Source organism: Chenopodium quinoa, unplaced genomic scaffold, assembly GCF_001683475.1.
Source record: "Chenopodium quinoa cultivar QQ74 unplaced genomic scaffold, ASM168347v1, whole genome shotgun sequence".
NCBI classification, from domain to species: Eukaryota; Viridiplantae; Streptophyta; class Magnoliopsida; order Caryophyllales; family Amaranthaceae; genus Chenopodium; species Chenopodium quinoa.
The window spans coordinates 9,750,034-9,775,340 of NW_018743252.1; the positions used below are offsets into that span (position 1 = coordinate 9,750,034).

The window sequence follows — 25,307 nt, forward strand, 5'->3', positions numbered from 1 at the left end:
AACCCAATACCTACAACCAACCACCACCAGGCTTCCAACAGAAACCACCCAATGCCCAACAACCTATGCAACCACAACCTCAAAAATCAAGCCTAGAGGTGACCTTAGAGAGCTTCATAACCGCAACAAACAGTGCCATCCAACATCAAAATAGCTCTATCCAATAGTTGCAAGCCCAGAGTAAACATATGGAGAATCAGATAAGCCAATTGGCCAACCAATTTAACCAAGCTCTAAAGACTCCAGGAACCTTCCCGGGCCAGACAGAACAACCTCAAAGAGCCCAAATGAATTTTGTAGCCCTGAGGAGTGGAAGGCAGTTGGACGATCCTCCTACCATGGAGCCATCAAGGGAGGTCAATGAAGAAGCAGAGGCAAGTGAGAAGGAAGTAGAAGATGTTAGGGTTGAGGAGGCATCAAAGGAAACACCACTAAAGCCACTTGCTCCATATGTGCCCAAGATTCCTTTTCCTCAAAGGTTAGCACAAGCTAAACTTGAGAAAAAGTTCAGTAAGTTCCTCGATATTCTTAAAAAGCTTCATATTAATATTCCATTCCTAGATTCCATATCTGAGATACCTTCTTATGCAAAATTTTTAAAATATATGTTATCTAACAAGAGGAAATTAGAAGAGAATACTACTGTTTCTTTGAATGCAGAGTGTAGTGCTATTTTGCAGAACACTCTCCCTAAGAAATTAGGAGATCCAGGTAGCTATTCAATTCCAGTGAAGCTTGGAGATATTGAGATCAATAGGGCACTATGCGATCTGGGTGCAAGTGTGAGTCTTATGCCGTTGTCCATATGCAAGAAGCTACAGCTAGGTGAGCTTAAACCCACACGAATATCTCTACAACTTGCAGACAGGTCAGTGAAGTTTCCTTTGGGTGTACTTGAGGATGTAGCCCTCAGAGTAGGTAAGTTTTTCATTCCATGTGATTTTGTTGTGATGGAGATGGAAGAAGATGTGAATGTTCCGATCATACTTGGTAGACCTTTGCTAGCTACTGCAGGTGCAATCATAGACATGAAGAAAGGTAAGATCACTTTTGAAGTAGGTGATGAAAAGTTGGAATACTCACTTTTGAATGTCATGGGTGCTCCCTCTACGGGAGACACTATTTATCAGATAAGACAACTTTCGCAACAGGTGAACCGCCTATCGACTCTTCAAGATCAAGCGAAGGTTCAGAAAGAACAATGCAGTGCTATCTTCCTGAGAAGAGATGAACTATTCCCGAAGCAAATTGTTGAGAAGGTGTGCATCAAGGAGCCTAGAAAGGACGTAAAGAGCAAGGATGTTCAAGGCTCCAAATATGTAGCTCCACCGGCCAATGATGAACCGATGCCTTTCATGGGGGAGTTTGATAAGTCGTGTTTTGTGTGTATTTATTAGCTTATTTTTGGTTGGTTTTATTAGCTTAGTCGAGTGTTTTAGTCCATTTTGGTGTAATTTGGTTTAGTTTCGATGATTCGATGCTTTTATGGGTAGTTTCGTTGTTTTTGATGTATTTCAGGATTAACGGAGCTAATTGAGTGAAAATGAAGCAAAACGTTGATGAAATACTTGACAAATATGACACCTGTTCACTATTATGCTCATAACGTTTGATATACAAATGATAATGGAGTGATTTAAATTGCATTGGAAAGTAGACTTAAAGACCTTTCCAACGATATATTACACGCCTCAAACGGAGCTCTGGATATGAAGTTATGACTGATTTAAGATGAGTGATATTCGCAGCAGAGCAGGCACGTCCGTGCCTGGAAGACAGACTCAGCAGCGTTTTTATTTTTAGAGAGGCACGTCCGTGCCTCACACTAGGCACGTCCGTGCCTCCTGGGATTCTTGTGCGCCAAGCTTTTTGCCGACTTTCTTATCTTTTCTAAGGCTATTTATATACCAAGTGGTGTTTTATTATTTCATTAAGTTTTATTCTAGCCTTTTATTTTTACGTTATTAAGAACTAGTTCTCCATTATTATTTTCTAAGTTTTTGTAATTCAAGATTCAAGATTCAAGCTTTCTACTTTCAATTTTATTCAAGATTTGGTATTTATTTTTCATCCTTTGTTATTCAATTATGTTTTCATTATTTATTATTGTTTTTGTTTCTTTAATCATGTGTGAGTAGATTCTTTAATTCAAGATCTAGTGTAGCCCTATTATTATTGATGCATGAATTAAATCTTTAAATTCTTTGACAACTTTAACAATTGAATTGCTAAATTGATTGTGATTATGCCAATGCTAGGTTAGACGTAACTATAGTATTGCGATTATTCCATTGTTTTTATCACAGCGAGAGTTGGGTATAAACGGATTTGAGTAAATCAATTTAGGGTTTGATTCTCAACACGAGAGTAGTTGTGTTTGATAATTGGGAAGTGAGAGTAACGTGTTTAATGTCTTTAATATGCATGATACCATGAGAATAGGATTGATTGTATGTTAGGGAAGTCATTGATACTCGAGAGAGATCCTTGGTAATTATTAGGGTTTACTTTTCCCCGTTCGATTGAAATCGTATGTTAAAGGTACAATTACAATTGCATCGATAATAATTGTGGTGAAACTAGATCTTGGATGTTTTAAGTACTTGATTTAATCATCGTATTTAGTTTATTTTCGAATTCTTCTCATACTTAGTTCCGTAGATAATTGATTATAATTGATCCTTGCTTAGTAGAAATTCGAGTCTATTTAATTATTTTTGAACCTTAGTCTCTTGGGATCCGACCCTTACTTGCCAGTCTACATTAGTATTGGTCTGTTAGGTTATTTTTGATAGGTACGCGACACTCCTACCAGTTGCCTACGTATCCTTAAAAAGGAATCAAGCCAAACGTAGCTCTATTAGGTCAAGAACCCATGCGACTAGGCAGAGAATTTCTGGAGTTGATCCAAGTTGGTTAAATTTTGGAAACCGTTACCGTCCATGTCTACCAATTGCGCCGCTCCGCTAGACAAGATGGCTTTAACAATGTATGGGCCTGACCAATTTGGTCTAAATTTTCCTCTTGGATCTAACACACTTTTGGGAAGTGCCTTAAGTACCAGGTCACCCTCTTTGATGTTCCTAGTCTTGACTTTTTTATTAAAATGTCGCGCCAAACGCTGTTGGTAGGTTTGGACATGATGCAAAGCTGCCAAGCGTTTTTCATCAAGTAAGACCAGTTCATCATATCTTGCTCTAATCTTGTCGACTTCATCTAGTTGGTTTTCCAATGCGATTCGAAGAGAAGGGATTTCGAGTTCAATTGGTTGTACAGCTTCAACTCCATAGACCAAAGAGAAAGGGGTAGCCCCCGTTGATGTACAAACAGAGGTTTGATATCCCCAAAGGGCGAAATGTAGCTTACTTGGCCAATATTTGTAATTTTCTGTCATCTTTTCGATGATAGTTTTCACATTTTTGTTGGCCCGATTCGACCGCACCATTTGTTTGTGGTCTGTAAGGTGATGATCTGTGATGCTTGATATGATATTTCTGTAATAATTCTGCGCATTCGGCTTGGAAATGCGTTCCATTATCGCTGATCATCTCATGTGGTACCCCATTGCGGCATATGATATTTTTCTCAATGAATTGAGCTACGTGTTTCGCCGTCAGCTTAGCATATGAGGCAGCTTCGACCCATTTGGTGAAATAGTCGATCGCTACGAGGATGAATTCGTGCCCCCCTTGTCCTGGTGGTGTTATTTTACCAATGATGTCGATGCCCCATGTGGAGAAAGGCCATGGAGAAGTATATGTGTACAGAAGCGAAGGTGGAACATGATGTAAATTTGCGTAGACTTGACACTTCATACATTTATTGACGTATTCGTGACAATCTCTCTCCATAGTAGTCCAATAATAACCTTGTCGTTGAATCTTTTGGACTAACATCTTTGCATTCATGTGCGTTCCACATATACCGGCATGGAGGTTTTCCATGGTTCTGTGTGCTTCTTTCTTGGCTACGCATAAGAGATTTCTCCCCATTGCAGTCCTCTTGTGGAGTTCTCCCCTGATGAGCACATACTGTGAGGCCAGGAGCCTCAAAGCACGGCGTGCCCTTTTATCAGTATTGGGAGGGTATTCTCCTCTTGTCACATAGTTAAGGACATCTGTATACCATGGCTCTTCATCTTCTTCTTGTGGTTCTTGTTCATCGTCGAGTGCGTGAACATAAGCCGGCTCATATCTTCTTTCTATGGTCAACGACATTCTGATTGTATCCGTTGGAATTCGCACCATTGATGCTAATTTAGCTAGTGCGTCGGCGAATTGGTTTTCTTCTCTCGACAAATACGTATATTCCACTTCATCTAGTTACTCCGTGAGAGTTTCTAAATGAGCTTGATACGTAGCGAGACTTTCACTTCTTACTTTCCATCTCTTGGAGATTTGATTAATGATTAGTGAAGAATCACCATAGATTCTGAGTTTCTTAATTCCCAAGGCGACAGCTGTTTCTAATCCCAAAATACATGCTTCATATTCTGCGGCATTGTTGGTGACATCAAAGTTGAGCTTCATGGAAATTGGGATATGCTCTTCATTGGGTGATACAAGCAAGACTCCTACACCACATCCTTTTTGGTTTGAAGCTCCATCGAAATAGAGCGTGCAGCTATCATCTTCGGTCATGAGTAAATCTTCGTCAGGGAAATCGTACTCATCTTCTTCTTTCTCAACTTCTTCCAGCGGAAAGTCTTCTAAGAAGTCAGAAACCGCAGAACCTTTGATGGCTTTTTGTGGTACAAATTTCAAATCAAACTGAGCAAGATTGACTATCCACCTTGATAATCTGCCATTGAGTGTTTCTTTTTCAAACAAGTATTTGAGAGGATCCATCTTGGACACGACATGCACTGTATGAGTGAGCATGTAATGTCTTAGTTTCTGTGCGGACCATACAAGTGCGAGACACAATTTTTCAAGTGGTGTGTATCGTGTCTCATATCCTTGAAGCTTCTTACTCAAGTAGTAGATTGCATTCTCCTTGCTTTCAATCTCTTGTGCTAGCATTGCCCCCATCGTTTCTCTTGTGACCGTAAGGTAGAGTCGAAGAGGAAAGTCAGGTATTGCTAGCGCTAGCACGGGTGGGTTTGCCAGGTACTCTTTGATTTTGTCGAAAGCTTTTTGGCAATCGTCATCCCATGTGACTGGGACATTTTTCTTAAGCTTCTTGAATATAGGTTTACATATCGTTGTGAGCTTTGATATGAACCTACTTATATATTGCAACCTTCCAATGAAACCTCGAATCTCCTTCTCATTCTTGGGCGGTGGCATGGCCATGATCGCCTTTACTTTTGTGGGATCTATTTCAATCCCTCGAGAACTGATCACATATCCAAGTAATTTGCCTGAAGTGACTCCGAATGCACACTTTGCTGGATTTAATCTCATGTTGTACTTGCGGAGTCTTTCAAAGAACTTGCGAAGTGCAATGATATGGCTTGGGCGATCTTTGGACTTAACGATCATATCATCGACATAGAACTCCACCTTTTTGTGCATCATGCCGTGTAACAATGTTGTAGCTGCTCTTTGGTAGGTGGCACCCGCGTTTTTTAACCCGAATGGCATTACCGTATAGCAATATGTACCCCATTGTGTGATGAATGTGGTATTCTCCATATCTTCTTCAGCCATCAATACTTGATTATATTCGGCGTAATCGTCCATGAATGATAGGAGTGCATGGTTTGCTGTGTTATCGACCAGAATGCCAATGTGAGGTAGAGGGAACCCATCTTTTGGGCTTGCTTTATTGAGATCCCTATAATCAACACACATTCTGACCCTTCCATCCTTCTTTGGAACTAGAACCACATTTGCTATCCATTCTGGATACTTGGATACTCTGATGAAACCTGCGGCCAACTGCTTCCTGATTTCTTCTTTGATTTTGAGAGCCACATCCGGTTTCATACGGCGCAAATTTTGTTTGACAGGCTTCATATCTTGAATGAGTGGTATCGTATGCTGAGCTATATCCCTGTCAATTCCTGGCATATCTTGGTATGACCAAGCAAATACATCAAAAAATTCACTAAGCAAGTTAATTAGCTCTTTGCGTTCATCTTGACTTAGTGTTAATCCAATTTTTACTTTTTTAACAGTCGTATCATTGGAAATGTTAACTGTTTCTGTATCTTCAATAACTGCTGTTTTATTTTCGTGTTCTTCCATTGCTTTTATTATTTATTTGTCATTTTTATCATTAGCAAAGCAATATTGATCAGGGTTAGGGGAATGACACGCATCGTAAGCAAAGGTATTCATTTTATTGAATTCATTGGCTAATACATCAAGAGGGGAAAGGTCAGCTGCGACCTCACCATGACTAGAAAGAGATGACTCAACAAGAGATTCGGGATTGGACTCTATAGCAGAAAGAGGGTCGGCCTCAGACTCTAAGGACTCGTCTACAGACTTAGACTCAGACTCGGACTCGGACCCAGACGACTCCGACTCATCAAACATAGGGCCTTCGCCAGCGGTTATTTCCAACTTCTCTCCGCTTGGTGTAGTGATCCTCAATGTCTTGCGCCATCCCCTTAAAATATTATCAGCATGGACGATTAACTTGGAGGGGTCAAAATCCTTGTTTGCTACAACAGCTTGAACGAGCTCGGAATTATCATTGCAGACGGGCTTAGATTCATTCTTCTCCATTGCAAAAAGAAGGTTAATGCCTAGATCATCAGAGCTTGGGCTAGCTGGTTTCTCAGTTTTGAAGAGCTCTTCGTCTTCATCAAGAAAGTCACAATCGAGGAACATCTCGAACCCTGGTTCACGCTTCCCATCGTAGACGAATGGCTCAGGGAATTCTTAGCATGAGAAGTCTTCCCCTTCTTTGATGTACTGGCCATTGAGGGTTAATGGATATGGATCCATGGCCATTTCCGTCTTCATGATTCGAGCGTTGTTGCGAGCCTTCATCTTCAAAAGAGCTTGTTTCACATCTTCTTTTGTTGGCTTGAATCCCAAGCCAAAAGTATCCTTCTTGAGTGCACCAGGATGGCCCCAAAGTTCGGCCATTTTCTTTTGGAGTCCGAGGGTCATTCCGGGGAAATGCCCTTGCTTCCTTAGAATGGCATTAATATTGGTGTTTGAAAAGGGATCTAAGTTGAGATGACACTTTTCCTCCTCTTCAATCATGAGAACATCATCTAGTGAAAACCCCCAAAGATCTTCATCTTCTTCGTCATGTTCGACATGGACGATAGGAGTGTCGATAACTTGAATGCGCAAAGGAGAAGCATCAATAGTAATTGGAAACCCTCCAACTATGGCTTTCACTTTCTGGTGCAGCACTGATGGAATCGCCTTTAGCTCATGAAGCCAAGGGCGTCCTAACAACAGATTGAAAGAGGCCTTAATGTCCACAACCTGAAATTTGGTGCGACGTTCAATGGCCCCAGTAGCTATGTTGAGTATGATAGTACCCACGGCTTGACGCGAGTATTATCATAAGCTCGAATCCCTTGAGTAGAGGGAGTCAGTTCTTCATTCTATATGCCCAACTTCTTTGTAGTGCGGAGTGGGCATATATTGATTGCAGATCCGTTATCAACCAGGCTCATAGGAACATTCATTTGCCTACACACCACAGTGAGGTGTAAGGCCTTATTATGTCGATCCCCTTCCGGGGGCAGATCCTTGTCAGAAAACGAAATCAGATTGCTAGTACTTGGCAATTCAGTAGTGAGAAAGTTGACCAGTCCTTGAGGAGTCATGTCATCATCAACTCCTATTTTCACCAGAGCATTCATCACAGCCTTTCTATGCTCGTGGGATGTGGCCAAAAGCTTCCATACATTCATCTCCACCTTGGTCTTTTGCAATTGTTTGATCACATTGTTGTTCACAGGGTCGATGGGATCAACTATCGAATGTGATTGTAGCGGAGGTGGAGGTGGACTAAGTTGCTGCAACTGTCCACTTCTGGTGAGAATCTTGACCTCAAAGTCTCCCCAAACATCTTCACTCGTGCCAAGAGATGAACAGGCTATATCCTTGAGATAGACGTCTTCATCGTCACTATCCCAAATTCCATTCACTTCTTCAGAACTCGAGACAAATACAACTTCCCGCAGATGTTCATTCACAGGTTGAATGAGTATTGAAGGATCAAAGGAGACTTCATCTCCCATGATAGCCAAAGCATCAGAAAGAGGACCTGTTTGAATGTTAGGCTTCTTGCCCCCTGGAGGGATAAGAAGTTGATTAGCATCAATTAGGTCTTGGATTGCATCCTTCAACCTCCAACACTTCTCAGTATTATGAACCTTGCCTTGATGAAACTTGCAATAATCATTGGGATCATAGCTAGCAGTCCTATTCTCTGGTCGAGGTTCTGGAAATGGTTCAATTGGCATAATCAATCCTTCACCATGCAAACGGTCATAAGCAGCATCATAAGTCATTCCCAAAGGCGTGTAAACCCTCCTTTGCCTTTGGAATATTTGAGGAGGAGCATTAAGGGCAAGCACATCATTGATATTGATATTGTTGGTAGCATTATTGGGCTTGGAAGACGAAGAAGAAGGAGTATCGTTCTTCTTGTTTTTCCAAGTGCTGTTATTACTGTTGCTACCAGCAGTCTTCATTAGTTCGTCCTCGATATTGATTCCAATATCGTATACAGCTTCAAAGGTACTCAGAGGCAGAAACTTCAAGTGTTGCTTGTACTTATGAGTCAGATTGGCAATGAACAAGCGAACCATCTCCTTTTCCTTGGGGGGATCCACCAAGAGCGCGACTGTTTCCCTCCACCTGCTTAGGTATGTGGTGAAGCCTTCATTCTCTTTCTGTTTGAGAATGGAGAGTTCACGTTCAGAAGTCTTGGCCTGAATGTTACACTTGTAACAATTCATAAAGCTTTCAGCAACATCCTCCCAGGTCGCGACATGTTTGGATTCCAAAGAGTAAAACCATTGTTGACAGACATGCTCCAAGGAAAGAGGGAACACTGTAGGGAAGAGCGTCACATCTACTCCCTTAAGAGCCATAGTCGCAGAAAAAACCTTCAAATGGAAAAGCGGATTATCAGTAGGCTTGAATTTGGGAATATCAGTAGTGGAAAACTTCTCAGGAAGCTTGTCCCTTATGGACGAAGAGGTGACAGGTTGTTCCACATAAGTGAATTCTTCAGAAATTTTGCTCATCTGTTTCTTAATCTTGTCCATCGCAGCGGTAGTGACATTGTTTTGATTGTCTTGCTCTACCGTGCTGACTCTAGTGGTGAGTGTCTGCATCATGTTAGACAATTTTTCAATTGTCTTGTTGAGGTTCTCGATGTCTTCCTTAGTAGCCATTAGTTGAAAGTAGACTGGAGATGGATCTTGTGGAGATGATTGTGGTGGTTTCCTTGTACGCCTCTTTGGTATAAGAGGTTGTTGAGGTATTGACTCGAACCGTAACAATCTACCCCTGCTTCTTGACCAAGTGCTGTGACACCGAAACAAACACACCTTTAATGACCAAACTTAATCTTAACCCATCCGGATAAAAAAAAAACAAAAAAAGAAAAATGAATTTTTTTTTAAAAAAAAAATCTATAATTTTGAAATTCTATTTGTTTATTTTTTTTTTTTAAAATATGGGAGGATACTATCCGACTTACTCCGAAAAAAAAGACACAAAAAACAAGACTATCCTAAAATACGGTCAAAAAGTAGTGCATGACTAAGGAAAAAAGTGTGTGAACACGATATGTGAGTGATTAAGTGAGGTTATGGACGCGTGTTTTGACCGTATAGCTAGACGTGACACCAAACTGGACACAGCAACCACATACGTACGCACAAAAACCAAAAAAAGACTAACAGGACACTTTTCCTGGGCACCGTGTCACGGTGCTGACTTTCGTGACACAGTGCAATCTACCGTCAGACGGTAGAAAGCCCCATGTCACGCTACTGTTCACCGTGGCGCGGCAGAACATGCCATGACACGGTGCGCAGTTCCAGGTCAATTTTGTGATTTTTTCTATATTTTAATCGATTTTAGGTCCATACTAATTACTATGTGAAAATAAAAACCCTCGGTCATGGGTTAAACAAAAGAGTAAACACATGAAGATTAGCACCAAACAATGACATAGCATTTAGGCACAATGATGTAAAAAAAGTTCGCAACCTAGAGTCAAGACCTATGTTCAACTATTGGTCAAGCTTTTGGTGTCAAAAGGGTACCATGGTTAAGAGTTTGGACGCGTTAGCAAGGCAGCCTCCCTTAAGGGTGTATGCCAACGGGCGGCTCCAAGAGTTCGTGATAAAATCAAATCAACTCCATGCTTTAGGTGGATTTAATGACTCAGATGAACCCTTATTGCCATGAGCGTTTTTGGGTTGATAGAGCTTAAATCCCCCGGGGCTAAGACGCATGTAGAACACATACGTTTTTTCAGAAAAATCGAAGGAAGTTGACTGTGAGAAGAGAAAATAAGCCACCGGACTGATTTTAGGACTGCCGTGACACGGCTGATTTTGCCGTGGCACGACAGTGAGAAGATCTGACAGGTGCCCTGTTTTCTTTCGTGCGCAACCAATTTATTTAATTTTTCCTACGAGACAGACCTGAATGCGACAATAAAACGTCTATGTAGATGCAAAAATGCCAAATTAATCACAGGAATATTTTTTCAAGAATCTTTCAAGTCTCATCCACTCGTCTTAATTAAATATCCATCACTCAAATCGATAAATAACCAAGAATCCTCCCAGTGGAGTCGCCAAATTGTAGGCGTCGCTCAAAGTGCGCCTACGTAAAATCATGTGGTGAATATGCTTGGCACTCATAGGAAGTGGGAATTGACATTACGATTAGGGACAACGATTAGGGACAAAGCAAAGTAGGGAGCCGCCAACAAGTTTTTAAGGAACTTGTAAACCGTTCACGGATCATAAAAGGCAACCACAAATAAGGGACAACGACAAGCAACAACGATTGACCCGTGAAGGTCACACCCCATTCATAATCCATGAGATTACTAACTCCATATGGTTCGGAACCACAAAAGGAGGATCGGGGATGATGGTACGAAGTGAGTCATGGAGTCACATTCGCCCGTATTGGCCTCTACTCGATTCTTATAGTGAAAAAACATTCCTGCGATCTCAAAGGCATACAAACAAAATATTCAATTCGCTCCAAACTATTATTAGGCTAAATTGTTTTAATATTAATGCAACACATTATTCTAAAATATTGTGATCACTTGAATTAACAACAAGATTAAAAAGGAACCTAAACCGGTTGTCCAAATTATCTTATTAGGCGTGATTTTCAATTACATATTCCCTTTAAACATGCAATATGGTGATCATAGCAATAATAGAATAAACATTAATATTGGAAGCAATTTAGCAATAATTCCAACAATTTAAAATCGTTAGAAAAGTAATAGAAATAAGAGAAACATAATTCTTACTTTGATTCTTTTTGTTTGCAACTACAAAATAATAAACGAGTTAGTAACTTCAAGGAAATAAAACAACAATTAAATTAAATTAAATTTTCATTAAACGGGGAAGAAAACGCGTTAAAAGTTTACGCGGAAAAGACACGGAATTTCCCGTGTCACGGCAGATTTCCCGTGTCACGGGAAATCCCACCATCAGACAGGAATGATTCCCGTGACACGGTGGGTACATGCCGTGGCGCGGGAATTCCCATCCCGTTTTTCTGTTTAAATACATTTTAACCCTAATTTCATTCGGCATTTTAAGTGCCGATTGATAATTTCGGTCCTTTTCTGACTTATTATTATTTGGGCTGAAATAAAAAAATAATTAAATAAAATAAATAAAAGGTTTGGGCTAATAATAAATTTGGGCTGAAATTAAAACTATGCTTTTACCAAACATCAAGAATAGTCCATGGACTGTTCAAAAATATGAATTTAATCGAATACGATTTTTTTAAGCACTCTCGGGATTAAATAATGAACCCGACCAATAGTGGCGGTGAAAGGTTGTTCATCATCGGGTTTGGTTTTGGGGAGACATTTTTAGGTGTCTACACACTTCCATGAGGAAGTCAGCCATGACACCAACAAATGCTATAACCTAAAACGGACGTTGGACCGTCTAGTTGACAAGAGGGTGCTGAAATCAAACATCTTGAAGTCCAAAGCGATTGTCAAGATAAATCCTGGACAATCGTCCAAGACTGTCCAGCCAGCTAGTAGCTCGGACGCTAACAAAGAGATGGTCTACACCATTGAAGACACGTTCGTTGGAGGTGGCTTGACCATTTGGGGCACCAAACATCATCTGAAGACGGCTAGGGAGTGATATCTCTCAGACGTCAAACCCACGGTTGCAGTAGTCAGGTAGAGGAAGGAGCGAATAGACCTTGACGATGTCAAGGACTCTAATCCATCCCCACTTGCTGAAAAGAAAAGAAAGTATGAACTGGTGAAGCTGAAGAAAGAGAAGAAACATCAATTACTAACCTGGGAACAGTCAGTTGAACTCCTCCCCCAGTTGGCTGGTGATCACATTGATATTCCTCTAGATGACAAACGTCCAGAGCAAACTGTTAAGGTGGGCATGGTTGCTTTTGAAAAGTTGGGTGCAGACTTGCACCTTCTATTGAAGGATTTCAAAGACATTTTTGCCTTTTAAGTGGAAGAGATGCTAGGAATCAACTTGGATCTCGCTGTCCACAAACTCGCCGTTGATCTTAAAAAGAAGGTCATCCGGCAAAAGAAATGAAATCAAGGAGAGGAAAGAAGTGAGGCGGCAGCTGCCAAAGTCAAAAAGTTATTAGATGCAACGTTCATTCGGCCATGTAACTTCCCCGATTGGATTGCAAACGTTGTGCTTGTAAATAAGCTGAATGGTACCTGACGCATGTGTGTAGACTACACTGACTTGAACAAAGCTTGTCCAAAGGACAATTACCCACTTCCAAAGATCGAAAGTCGTCTGGTCAACTCTACAGTCGATCATGCTTTGATGAGTTTTATGGATGCCTACTCAAGCTTTTATCAGATACCCCTTTTGAAGAAAGATCAAGAGAAGACGGCCTTCTTCACTAATCAAGAGTTATTCTTCTATACTGTGATGTCGTTTGGCTTGAAGAATGCGCATACTACTTTCCAACGAATGATTAATATTGTCTTCATTAATCAAATTAGGAGAAATGTAGAGGCGTAAACTGATGACATGATAGTAAAATACAAGCTATAAATAGATCATCTTGTTGATCTCCAAGAAACCTTCACCACACTCAGGCGGCAAAAGATCATTTTAAATCCCAAGAAATGTGTTTTTGTTGTTGAGTGTGGGAAGTTTCTCGGATTCTTGACTGATCAAATGGGGACAAAGGCTAACCCTAAGAAGATGCAGGCGGTAATTGACATGAAGTCACCCCGCATTGTCAAGGAAGTTCAAAAACTCACCGGTTGCCTGGCGGCATTGGGGAGATTTCTCAGTTGGTTAGGTGACAAATGTCTTTATTTCTTCCAAGCAAATAGGAAGAAGACTAGATTTGAATGGGGGGATGATGCTGAGGCGGCCTTTTAGAAATTGAAAGAACACTTTGATGAGTATTTAAGTTGTTTTTACCTTCTTTTCATAACTTTCTTTCTTAATAAATGTTAAGTTTTATGCATTTTCTCTTTATTTCCCTTTTGTCTCTTATTTTGTGTTTTTATGGTTTTTCTAGTGTTTTCTCCGTTATTTCTTCTCTTTTCGTGGTTGTAGGTATTGAACGAGGTTCGGATCTCAATATTGGTGGTTTTTTAAGTTGGAAGATGCTTTTGGAGTAAGCTCATTGCATTGGGAAAGCTCAAGATGCAAGGAGGTGGATGCTCCAAGTTCTAGCTCTTGTGCTCTCAAGTCGTGCTCCCATGAAGAAGTGGTGTTGAAACCACCGTGGAGTCTATTTGAATTTGCCATGCTTAGTTTCTATCATCATCATACTGCGTGCATTCGAAGACCCTTTTGTGAACACATTAAGCATCGAAGAAGTCGGAAGAAACCCAAAAAGGCGCGGGCACGCAAGCCCCGTGCAAGGACGCGCAAGCGTAGGTTTTGTTTTGCACCTCTTATAAATATCTATTTTTAGCCCAATTTTTTAAAGAAGTTTAAACATAATTTTGATCATAATTTTAGCTTAGTTGAGAGCTTCTCTCTCTAGATCTAGGTTTAGTTTTATAAGTATATTTAGAGAGAGAAATCAAGGAATTTCATTGGGGATTTGAGAGATTGAAGATTCAAGGTGACAATTGTATTGAAGATCTCCATAATCAATCAATGAGGATTTCTAACTATATCTCATGTTATTGCTTTGTTTAATTTCATGTTTGTTTTGTTTGATTTTGATGTTTGATCTTCATTAGTGTAATTGTTCTTAATATTTTGTTGATTCTTGATTTCTTTAGTTGTTTGTTGATAGATGATGATTCTTAAGTAGGTTTTTTGGCTAGTAATTGGATGAAAATTGTATGATTGATTGATTGTGATTAATTTGGGAATTGTGTTGACTGATTGTTGAGATTAAAGTGATTAATGTAAGTTTGCATGTGTGTAATTCGATTACGCCTTGAGAATTATGCTAGAATGCATTCTGATTGCTAGTGACACGACCAATTGATTTAGGAATTGCAATCATCGATTGGTTTGGATTGTGATTCTCTTAGTTTGTTATTCGTAGAGACATCTAGCTTAACGATTAGGAGATAACTCTTTGATTCCAATTGATAGCTTTTATCATTAGTATTCACAACCATTGATTGGCATGTTTTTCCGAAGTTGTTGCAATTGTCATGATTACTTATTGATCCCCATTCCTAGTGCTTTATTTATTTGTTTGGTTGTTTGTTTTATTAGTTATTAGTGTTACCTCATTACCTTTGGTTTTGACCTAGCTTAGGCGCGTAAATTGAAAGCACTTGAACGTAACCATTCCTTTGGGTTTGACCCTTGACTTACCTCTATACTTGTATTTAGGTATGTTAGTGTTTATAAATTTTGTTTGGCTTAGGGAGTATTAGTCAACGACCTAGTTTTTTCCCTCATCAAAATGGCACCATTGCCGGGGAACGGTATTTATGTTTTAGTGTTTTTGATTGCTTGAGTCTAAGTCTTTGTACATACTCTTCTTTATTTGATTTTTGCTTGTTTTAAAAAAAAAAATGGCATGTCTCTCATTTTCTCAATATAATAATGAGCCTTTTTGTGAATATTTCAATAGACTTGAGGAATTTTTGGAATATAATTGTTGTAGTTTTTGGGAGGCTTGCGAGTTTTGTTATTTTAGTTTGAATGAGAAAACTAGGGATGATGTTGAATGAATGCATAATGGTGAATTTAGAGCATTATCAATTGATGATGCTTGGGACTTTTATGTTTAGTTTACTTAGGATGTCTAGAATAGGTGTAATCATGTTTCTAATATTGATGTGCAATGTATTGATTCTTCTTATGTTAGCATGAATTCCCATTATTTGTCACATGATTCCATTAGTGAACCTAAGACAAATGATTTCAACTCTATTTCCCCTATTGCTCATGATGATGAGGTGCATGCTTAAGTTGATGTTAATGGTTTGTTTCAATTTTCTTCATTATTTACCATGCCTTGTTGTGATGTTCTTCGTTCCCTTAATAACGAATCTCATGTTCTTAATTGCGCCCCCACTCCCCCATGTGATGTATATGATCATGATTCTAATGTCAATTCTTTCAATCTTGGTTGTGATCCTTCTTCTCTTATTGAGCCTCAACCTTCTACACCTTTTGAATCTCTTATTGCTATTTTAGAAACTCAAATTAGGCATATTGAGCTTAGTAATGAGCTTGGACCTAGTAAGGAGTCGATTTTTAATTATATGAGAAGTCAATTGGAGATGATGAAAAAGAGTGATGAGCGTTTTGAGGAGGAAAGAAGGAGAGGTGGAGAGCTAGAAATCCCATTGTCATATTTGATGCTTGTTTGTAGAAATTCTAAATCCAATGTGTGTGTTGAGGAAGATGATGATGATTTTGAGCAACAAAGAGAGTATGAGAATCCCATTAATGAGCATTTGAGTGGTGGTGAATGAGTTGAGAATGTAGAGAGTGTTGATTTCGAAAACCTCCACCATCCTTCCAATCTTGATGAGTCTCTTGTGCATGATTGTGATTTTTCTAGCCATGAGTATTCAAACTAGTTTGTGGTTAAGTTTAATATGTTCTTTGAGAGTCAAGAGAAAACCCATAGCCTTTTGAATGAGTTCATTCAGGATGCTTCATGGGAGAGATATGAGTTTGAAATGAATTTGAATCCATTTATGCATGGTTTTGAGACTTTGGGCTTTAAGGATGTTGAGAGAGTTGTTGTTCATTTTTGTGATGGAGGGGATTATGGTGTTCCTCTTGGAAGTTGGATATTTGAGGGATGGAGATCATGAGAGTTTTTCTTTTGAGGATTCTATGATTGATGTTCATGCTCTTATTGGCACTAGTGGAAAAAATCTTATTTGTAACAAGCTATTCGTAACGGGCATATGATTTCCCATTATAATTACATCATTTGTAACGGGAAAATTCAATGTCCGTTACGAATAACTAACTAGCCGTAACCAACAAGTCTTGCCCGTTACGAATAACCAACTAGTCGTAACCAACAAATTTTACCCGTTACAAATAACCAACTAGTCGTAACCAACCAGCCTTGCCCGTTACCAATAGGTTTCAATGTAAACCCTAACTTTTAATTTCCCCTTTCTCACTCTCTCTCTCTCAAAATATTATTTCTCCTTTCTCTCTCCAATGTTGAAGTAGCTCGGTCGTCTCAGATCCCTCAAGTCCATTGAAGCAGGTCAGTTATCAGCTCAAGCTCCATTTTTTCTCTCTCTATTGAGAATCGAGGATGTCAGGCGTATCGTTGCAGTGCGAAGATTGCAGAGCTCTTCTGAAATCCATAGAAGAAGCTTAACAACAAGCAGAGCTCACTTCTCACTCCAATTTCTCTAAATCTACTGAGCCTTCTTAATCTCGTCTGCTCTTCCTGCGGCAAACCCTGCCGCTCCAAAACTGTTATCTCCTCTCTCTTTTCCATTGTTCATATTCAATTTGAAATTAGGGTTTTTTTATTTGTTGAATTTGATTTATCAGGAGTGTGATTTCAAAGTAAACCCTAACTTTTAATTTCCCCTTCTTCTTGTTCCCCTTCTTAGGGTTTTCGATTTTTGGAGCTCAGATTTTCTTCAAGTTTTTCTGCCATGGGAAGAAGTAAGATCTTCATTTATGCGCTATTTTTTCTGGATTAGTGTTTCGATTGTACTGTCAGTTGTCAATTTTGTTTTTGTATGTTCAATCGATTTTGTGAATTCAGTTTCTTCGTCGAATTGGGGTTAATAGTCGAATTTCGCTATTTTTTCTGCTAGTTTTTGCTTGAGTTTTTGTGTTGATATAATCATTTTGAGTGATTATTTTCTATGAAGTCTGTAACTTTTCATATTTTTGTTTCGATTCGATCAATTTCTTTTTTTGTTAGGGCACAGTCGAACAAGTTATGGATGCAATGCACGTGCCAATCGTGTTCGACAAGTACGAGGTTCATGGTGATATAAAGAAGATTCCAGAAGGTGTTCTTGAATAAATTCGCGAGAATAAGGTTTGTATCAAAGGTGGGTTGATGACACCTGTTGGTGGTGGGGTTAGTTCGTTGAATGTTCATCTGAGAAAGGAGCTTGAACTTTACGCTTCATTAGTTCAATGTTTTAATGTCAAAGGTATTCAAACTAGACATGATAATGTTGATATTGTTGTTATTAGAGAGAATTCTGAAGGAGAGTATGCTGGTTTAGAGCATGAGGTTGTTTGTGGTGTTGTTGAGAGTCTCAAGGTAAAAATGGATTATTTTTGTTTAATTACTGTTCTTATTATTATTATTTTAATTTAATGTGTGGAATTATTGTTAGTTTGTCAGATTAATATTCTTTTATGCATAATTTTATGATAAGTGTATTATAATGCTTTTTTACTTTCACATAGATTGATAATTTACAATTCTGTAGTGACTCATTATATCTTGGAAATGATATGTATGCCCATCAGTGATTTATGGTCTGACTTTTGACTATTTTTGAAGGTATGCTATGGATATATAGATGCTAATATGTCTATTAGGAGGAAGAAGGATCATATTCTTTTTATTACTTTTTATTTAGGGATATTAGACCGAATTTCTTTTGTTTTCATTATTATCTTTATAACATTTCTATGTCCTATTGTGGCTTTGAGGTTCTAAAACTAGTTTCTGTTTTGTAGGTAAACCAACTACATGGTGCAATGATAACCATCTTGTGTCGTCAGTGTAAGTTAGCTAGTGTGTATTATCAACCATAGAAACCCCCCTGCCCCCAACTCATACTGGATTTTTTGAAAGAAACCGTCCAACTAAAAGCAATTGAAATCTAATAGGTGTTAACTGTTAAATGATGGGAGTGTCGGACGGTTAATGTGGTTTTCTTCTGGTATTCATTGCAAATATCCTTGTTCTGTTCCATCATTGGAGTTGTCCTACCTTCAAGCTTACCTTAATATTTCTACAATGTCATTACTTGAGCCATTCATTATGTTACGAGTACAACATGGCTCTTATTAGATCCATTACTGACAATGCAATGAGTATGCTACTATTGTTTAATTTTGCCTTGATGCTAACTAGGGCTTGTATATATGTCTAGATTTAATGATTATGAGATTTCAATCTGGTTTTTAATGAACTAAAGGCTAAAGCCAAAAGCTTTACCTAAATGAATGTATTCACCTATCTAAGTCTGGAGTATGTGGCCGTTAATGTGACCATTGTGGTAGCTAAAAAGCAATTTGGTTTACATCAAACTATTCTTCTAGAGCTCTATATCAATTTGGTTTATGTTGGCCTCTTTTTATATTATCTCTTGCTATCTTTGTATGTGCTTTTAAATGTCTGCAGCTCTATCTCATCTTTGCAATGTGAAGTCATTTGTATTGCCTTGTAAGGCCTGTCAGGAAAAAAAATAAGAACTCATTTCTTTTGCAACTGACAATGCTACTAAAAGTTCTGTTTGAAACGCAAAGCCATTGTGTTACTGATAGTTGGCTTTTTTTTCCCTCTATGTTCTAGAACATTGAGTTTAATGCTGTTTTTAAAATCTCTGTATAGTTATTGCCTTTATCTTATTGTCTAAAAGATTAAAGCTAATTCTATTGTACTAGGTGATAACAAAGTTCTGCTCTGAACACGTTGCAAAGTATGCATTTGAATATGCTTACTTGAACAAAGAAAGGAAGTGATTGCTGTGCATAAAGCCAACATCATGAAACTTGCAGACGGGCTTTTCTTAGAATCTTGCCGGGAGATTGCAGCACAGTACCCTACCATTGAGTATAATGAGATCATTATGGACAACTGCTGCATGCAGCTTGTGTCAAAGCCTGAGCAATTTGATGTGATGGTATATATCCTAATTCCTATTTCTTCTCTTCCTCATGACTATATCCTTTAATATCATGTAATATACTCTGACTACTCATATAGTCATATTCTCATATGCTTTTGTGAGAATAGACAGTGGCAGTATGATAATACATTTTCTGATGAGGTCTGTTGTGTTTTACATTTGACAGGTTACGCCAAGTTTATATGGTAATCTTGTGTCTAATGTTGCTGTTGGTATTGCTGGAGGAAGTGGGGTCATGCCAGGAGGTATTGTCCTTTAACCTTTGCAACCTCACTCTTTTTCAGTTTCCTTTTATTCATTAAATTTGCGTGTCATAAGAACTCTTAACTTTATATTGGTCTGCGCCATATCCGAAGTATATGCTTTTGGTCCTGTTTCTCTTTTTTTGAAGAATTGGTGCGATGATTCAATGTTACAATTTTATTCTACCCTGAGTCTTTTGCAATGGGTTGTTTGACCTTCATAATTAGATTACTTATTAGATCTTAAGTTTTAGTGGTCAATGAGGGGTGAGGTGGTGGAGGGGAATGTTTAAGTGGATTATATCCTGTATTGTGGTCGCGATGGTGGATAGTTGGACTTATTAGATGTTCGTTTAAGGTGGTTCCATCCTGAAACCAATTGGAAATTGTGGGAACGTCAAAGTTACACTCTAGTCGTTTAAAGTAAATAAACCTTTTTGATATGGGACTATTCATAAGACATTAGCTCATTACTCACCTGTAAACTTGTTAAGTTGAGCAAATTGGACAGCTAATGACATCCTATTGGGGTTGAGTATCCGATAGATATTAAGTTCTTGCCTAGTTGCTTGATTGACAACCTTGAAGAAGTGCATTAGGTTCTAATACCTTTAATTGGTTTCCATTTGTTTCTCCAGGAACCTGTTTCTGTATCTCTTTCTGCCCTCAATCTTGCCATACAATTTCACGGTTGGATATAATTCTTTATTCTTGTTTATTACAAGTTGCCTTTGACAGATAAGCGGAAGACATATTATGAATATTCTGGATTATGGCATATCTATGGTGTCTTGGCAATGAATTGTTGGTTCTGGGATGCAATTTTCCACAGTCGGTCAGTATTCATCCTTTTGTATTTTGCTGTGTAATTCATTCATCAAATTTATGCATCTCCATTAGCTTTAAGATATCCCTGAGTTCTGCATCCTAAGCTATGTATGTTTTTGATAGCTTCTAAATACTTTTATGTTGGCATCTTGGCAAAAAAAGTGCAATTCAAGATTGATTTTTACACTCACACGGTTTTTCACGCATAGGCTAGAACGAACAAGGCTTTTATTTAGTTATTTATTTTAATTATATATTTTATACTTATAAAATTGTTATATTGAAAGCTTAAAATTGGTAAATCTCTCTCTTTTTTTTTTTTAATCTATTTAGTTTGTTGACTCTATGCTGGTAGGAATAGCTGAATCTGTGACGTACCCTTTCTTACAGTGACAAGTAAACTAGCTAGCTTTGAGCAATATTTGGGACCTTGATCATTACTAGTGGGCTCATTGTTAAAGCACGTGAGCACCTAGTTTATGTATCAGGAGGTTGAAATCGAAACAATGTTGAATAAAAATTAGTTCTGTCAGTGGGTGGGATTTAAGGCTGATGCTCTTTATGGATGTCATGAAGTTGTTGCCCAGTTACTTTTAATATATACACGTATAATGTATGGTAGTAAGGCTTTGATTAATTGATAAGAGTGTATAATGCTGCTTTGTTCCTAATGGCCAAAGTTGGAACATTGACACTCTTTTGTAAATTGAGTATACACTAGAGTTTTATATGGATTATAAAAGATAATATACTTGTGAAGGTGATGAGAATATTTATCAAGATGCCTTCTTTAGTTCTTTACATGGGCTGTGACCAGATAATTTTTATGTGGTGCTATGTAGAAGTCTTTCTCTACTAGTGTGTTTTGTTTATAGTTTCAGTTTATCCTGACTACTAGATTAATATTGTTTTGGTTTCAGGTCTTGAAGTACACAGAAGGCTTGTGCTGGGTCATGCATTATTATTATGGAGTCTGCTCATGGGAGTGGTGAGTTAGTTTGACCACCATCTTCCTCTGTCATGCATAATCTTTCCAGGTTCGATCTCAGGGAATATCAATACTGGTGATGAGTCCGAGAGACCGGTCAATAGAGTTGCAGGGGATATGTTATCTGCAAGTGATGCAGATGAAAAACAAGGTGAGGAAGAGAATGCTGACAAGAGAATGCAAATGCAACTAATCTAATGATGTCAGATGGAATTTGCTGTGAATTTTAACAGGAAGTCATAAGTGTATATAGGAGAGTATAAAAACCAAGTAGTAGTACAGTGTGTAATACATGATTTGTCTAGCATTTACATTATATTTTACTGCAAATATGCAGGTGTTATTAGTATTGTTGTTTGTCAAGGAATAATTAGTCTTTTAGAATGTAATAATTTGGGTGGTAAATGGAAAGAAGAATAGGGGTATTTGTAACTAGCACCTGAAATGCTAGTTACAAATGCCCCTAATTTTTTGTCTTATTCAGAGATTATTCATAACGGACATTGTCATTGCCCGTTACGAATAACTACTTATTCGTAACGGGCATTTCAGGTTCCCGTTACGAATAACTACTTATTCGTAACGGACATTGTAAGTGCCCGTTACGAATACGTAGTTATTCGTAACGGACGGTGCCCGGTACGAATAATAATGGTCAACCGTAACGGCCGCATACGTAACGGACGTTGCCCTTTACGGATGGGCCCTTTTTGCCCGTTACGGATAACCTTTTTTCCACTAGTGTGGAGATGTGAGGCATGGTGGTGAAAAATAGTTCATTTGTAAGACCATATATACCTTCTATTCCATATTCTCATGTCCTTTTTTCAAGAAAATGTAACCATATCCCCTACACTCCTATATCCCTCCCTTCCTTTGTTAAAGAGTCTATTATTGGGGACCCTCCTTCTATTTGCGATATTCAAGGTCCTCACTTGTCATCTATTGAGGAAAAGGGTGGTTATGCCACCCAAAAATATTTTGAGGAGAGTTTGCCTTATTCTTCTTCTTCTGCTTCTTCTTATTTTCCTTATTTTGCTGATTTTGCTTTTGATTTTTCTTCCTTTTCTTGGCATCTCTCTCCTCATGGGTGTGCACTAAGCTTGTTGCACATCTTCTTCCCGTCATTTGCCTACCTTTTATCTTATGAAATGTGTAGTAGTTCAAGAAAAGCATTCAACTATACAAGTCCAAAAGTATTATGTCCAAAGCAAGAAAAAAAAAAACACAATGCAAATTTTCCTTGAAAGAAACAAAATTCTTTTTGGAATTTTTCAAAATAAAGAACATGGAAATGCATATACAATCATGCATGGCATATATGAATCAACATCCCACCAAACATGATATAATTCCCTCCCCCAATAGTGAATGAGACAACATGATAAAAAATAAACCATAGATACTATGGGAGGGGAAAACAAAGAGATTAATCCAACAGACCAACAGATGTCCAACAAGGCATCAACCATTAGAGAAAGAGCAAGGAAAGATATTACCGGATTAAGGTGGGTGTAAATACCCGCAAATGACCCAATTTAACCTTTGAAAGCCAATTTCCTCAATCATTGAATCTTATTTTCCATGTGCTAGCAAAAATAGGAGTCTAACTTCCTTGATTATTGATCCAAACCAATGCACCAAAGTATATTAAGTCATGTATCTAGCAGAAGGCACACAAACATTTCCATGAGAGGTAATCTATTCTAAAAAGAAAAGAAAATGAAAGCAATAAAACACGAGTTACTTCCCAAGAAAGGCTTGTTTAATGTCCAAGCGAGACCGCTCTAAAAATAATATTGCAACGAACGCAAGAGCTTGTCAAATGTTGTACACGGTTTGAGAGTGTGTTCGGTTGATTCTAGGATAGAGCATGCTAAGGTAGTGTCTTTAGAACTTTTGCAACCTTGAAGCCGAATTCTAATCATTTGTGGAAAGTTGGAGTTGCTCCCTTTGGTTAATATGAAACTAATAGTGAGTTATTGCTACAAGCATGTGAGGGTTCATTCTTTTCAAGCCTTCTACATATTTGCGTCAGAGGCACATGGATACTTGACTATTTTAGGCTTTATCTAGAATTTGAATCTCATCTCCCGAGATTGCGACCAAGCCATTTTGGAAGGACAAAGGCATCTTCTCGGGGTGGTAATTTTTACTTTTCTAGGATAGTTTTCTTTTCTTTATTTTGGATTTTCATTTGCCTTCTTGCTAATCATTTGAGCCTTATACCTTTCTTTTCAAACCATATCTTTAGCTTTTGAGCCTTTTGTTTCATTCTTGTTTTCATTCTTGGTTTTTGTGAAGCAATTGATCATTTTGTTGGAGATTGCGGTGGATTATTTGACTATTGGTTCTTATAATGTATGCAAGTTTGTGTTGTAAATATCTTGTGAATAAAAGACAAATGCCAAGTTGAAAAAGCCGTCCATAGTTAAAAGAGGCGAGGATAATGAAATAAAGTGAAATATTGAAAAAAAATGAAAAAAAATGAGAAAAAGTAAAGCAAATTCAAATACTTTGGCAAAAGTGATAGAAATGTGAAAAATGAAAAAGTTTTAAAATATTTTGATGTAAGTGTATTTCTCCCTATTTTAACCATTAAGGACAATGCTTTGTTCAAACTTGGGGGGACGCGATCTTAAGTTTTTTGTATATTAGTTTGTGATTTTGGCTTTGAATATGTTTGTAATTTTAGCTTTGAATAAGCTTGGTGGTGTTTGTGTTTTTGTTTGGTGATTACTTGGTGTTGGTGTTAAGATTTGGCCAATCTTTGCTTCATAATTTGGGCATACCACCAAATTTCAAATTTTAGCCTACCTTCACCCTTTTCGCCCTTACATTACATTTTTACAACCCTTCTCAAGACCTTTTGACCTTTGTGGTTGAGTCATAAGTCCTCATTGGCAAATTTGGGGTTTTAAGGGCTTGTTATAGTTAAAAACAACCGTGATTCCTACGAAAGTGAGTTAGTGTATATTCTTGTCTTCTCTTTTTCATTTGTTTGTTTAAATAAGCTCATCATATTTCCCTTACTTGTTTTGGTTTTGCTCAAGGACGAGCAAAAGTTAAGCTTGGGGGAACGCTTACACTCTTTGCCAAGGCTTGTTAGTCCTCTGCTCAAAGAGACGCTTTACATGTACTTAGCCGTCTCAGATCATACCCTCAGTGCCGTTCTCCTTGCTGAGATACACGAAATTCAGCTCCTGGTCTATTTCATTAGCCAAGTACCCAAAAATGCTGAACTACAGTACCCCATGGTTGAAAATTTTGGCCTTACTCTTTACATGGCTGTCAAGAAGTTGAAACCTTACTTCTTGGCACATCTGATTGTGGTCTACACAGATCAACCTCTTAAGCGACAAATGACAACCTTGGAGTCATCCGGAATAACGCTCAAATGAGCTATTGAAATTCAAAGTATTAAAATCGCTTTCGAAGCGAGATAGGCAGTGAAGGGTCAAGCGTTTCCAGACTTCATTGTCGAAATGACAAGGTCCGTTGCACAGGTCAACACTGATCAGGTTCGGAAAGTGTATGTAGACGGGAGTTCTATAATGAGCGGTTGCGGTGCAGGTGTAATCTGTCATTCCCCTAATGAAGCACTACGGTTTAAGTTCCAGGCCTCAAATAATGAAGCAGAGTATCAAGCTCTGATAGTCGGTATTCGCATGTGTAAGGCGGCAGGGGCAACGAAAATTGACGCTTACTCTATTTAACAGATGGTCGTAAGCCAATACCATGGTGACTATGAAGCCACCCATCCCACTATGATAAAAAACCTTCAGACGGTCAAAGCT

General features: G+C 38.4%; 1 protein-coding gene and 1 pseudogene across 1 annotated transcript; both read left to right on the plus strand.

Moving 5' to 3' along the window:
- The first annotated feature begins 188 nt into the window (after positions 1–188).
- LOC110734934 lies at positions 189–12,637 on the plus strand. Its single transcript, XM_021915057.1, has 3 exons — positions 189–1,377; positions 7,876–7,952; positions 12,497–12,637. Exons 1-3 carry the CDS (start codon positions 189–191, stop codon positions 12,635–12,637), a joined length of 1,407 nt encoding a protein of 468 aa, XP_021770749.1.
- A 5,002-nt stretch (positions 12,638–17,639) lies between these two features.
- On the plus strand, positions 17,640–21,915 carry LOC110734935 (annotated as a pseudogene).
- The last annotated feature ends 3,392 nt before the right edge of the window (positions 21,916–25,307 follow it).

Excerpts from the sequence above, each read along its gene's own strand:
- LOC110734934 (XM_021915057.1), top strand. The coding sequence starts at position 189 with ATGGAGAATCAGATAAGCCAATTGGCCAACCAATTTAACCAAGCTCTA. Across the intron at positions 1,378-7,875 it reads GGGGGAGTTTGATAAGTCGT|GGTCGATGGGATCAACTATC; the intron begins GTTTTGTGTGTA and ends TGTTGTTCACAG. Across the intron at positions 7,953-12,496 it reads GCTGCAACTGTCCACTTCTG|TTGGCTGGTGATCACATTGA; the intron begins GTGAGAATCTTG and ends CTCCTCCCCCAG.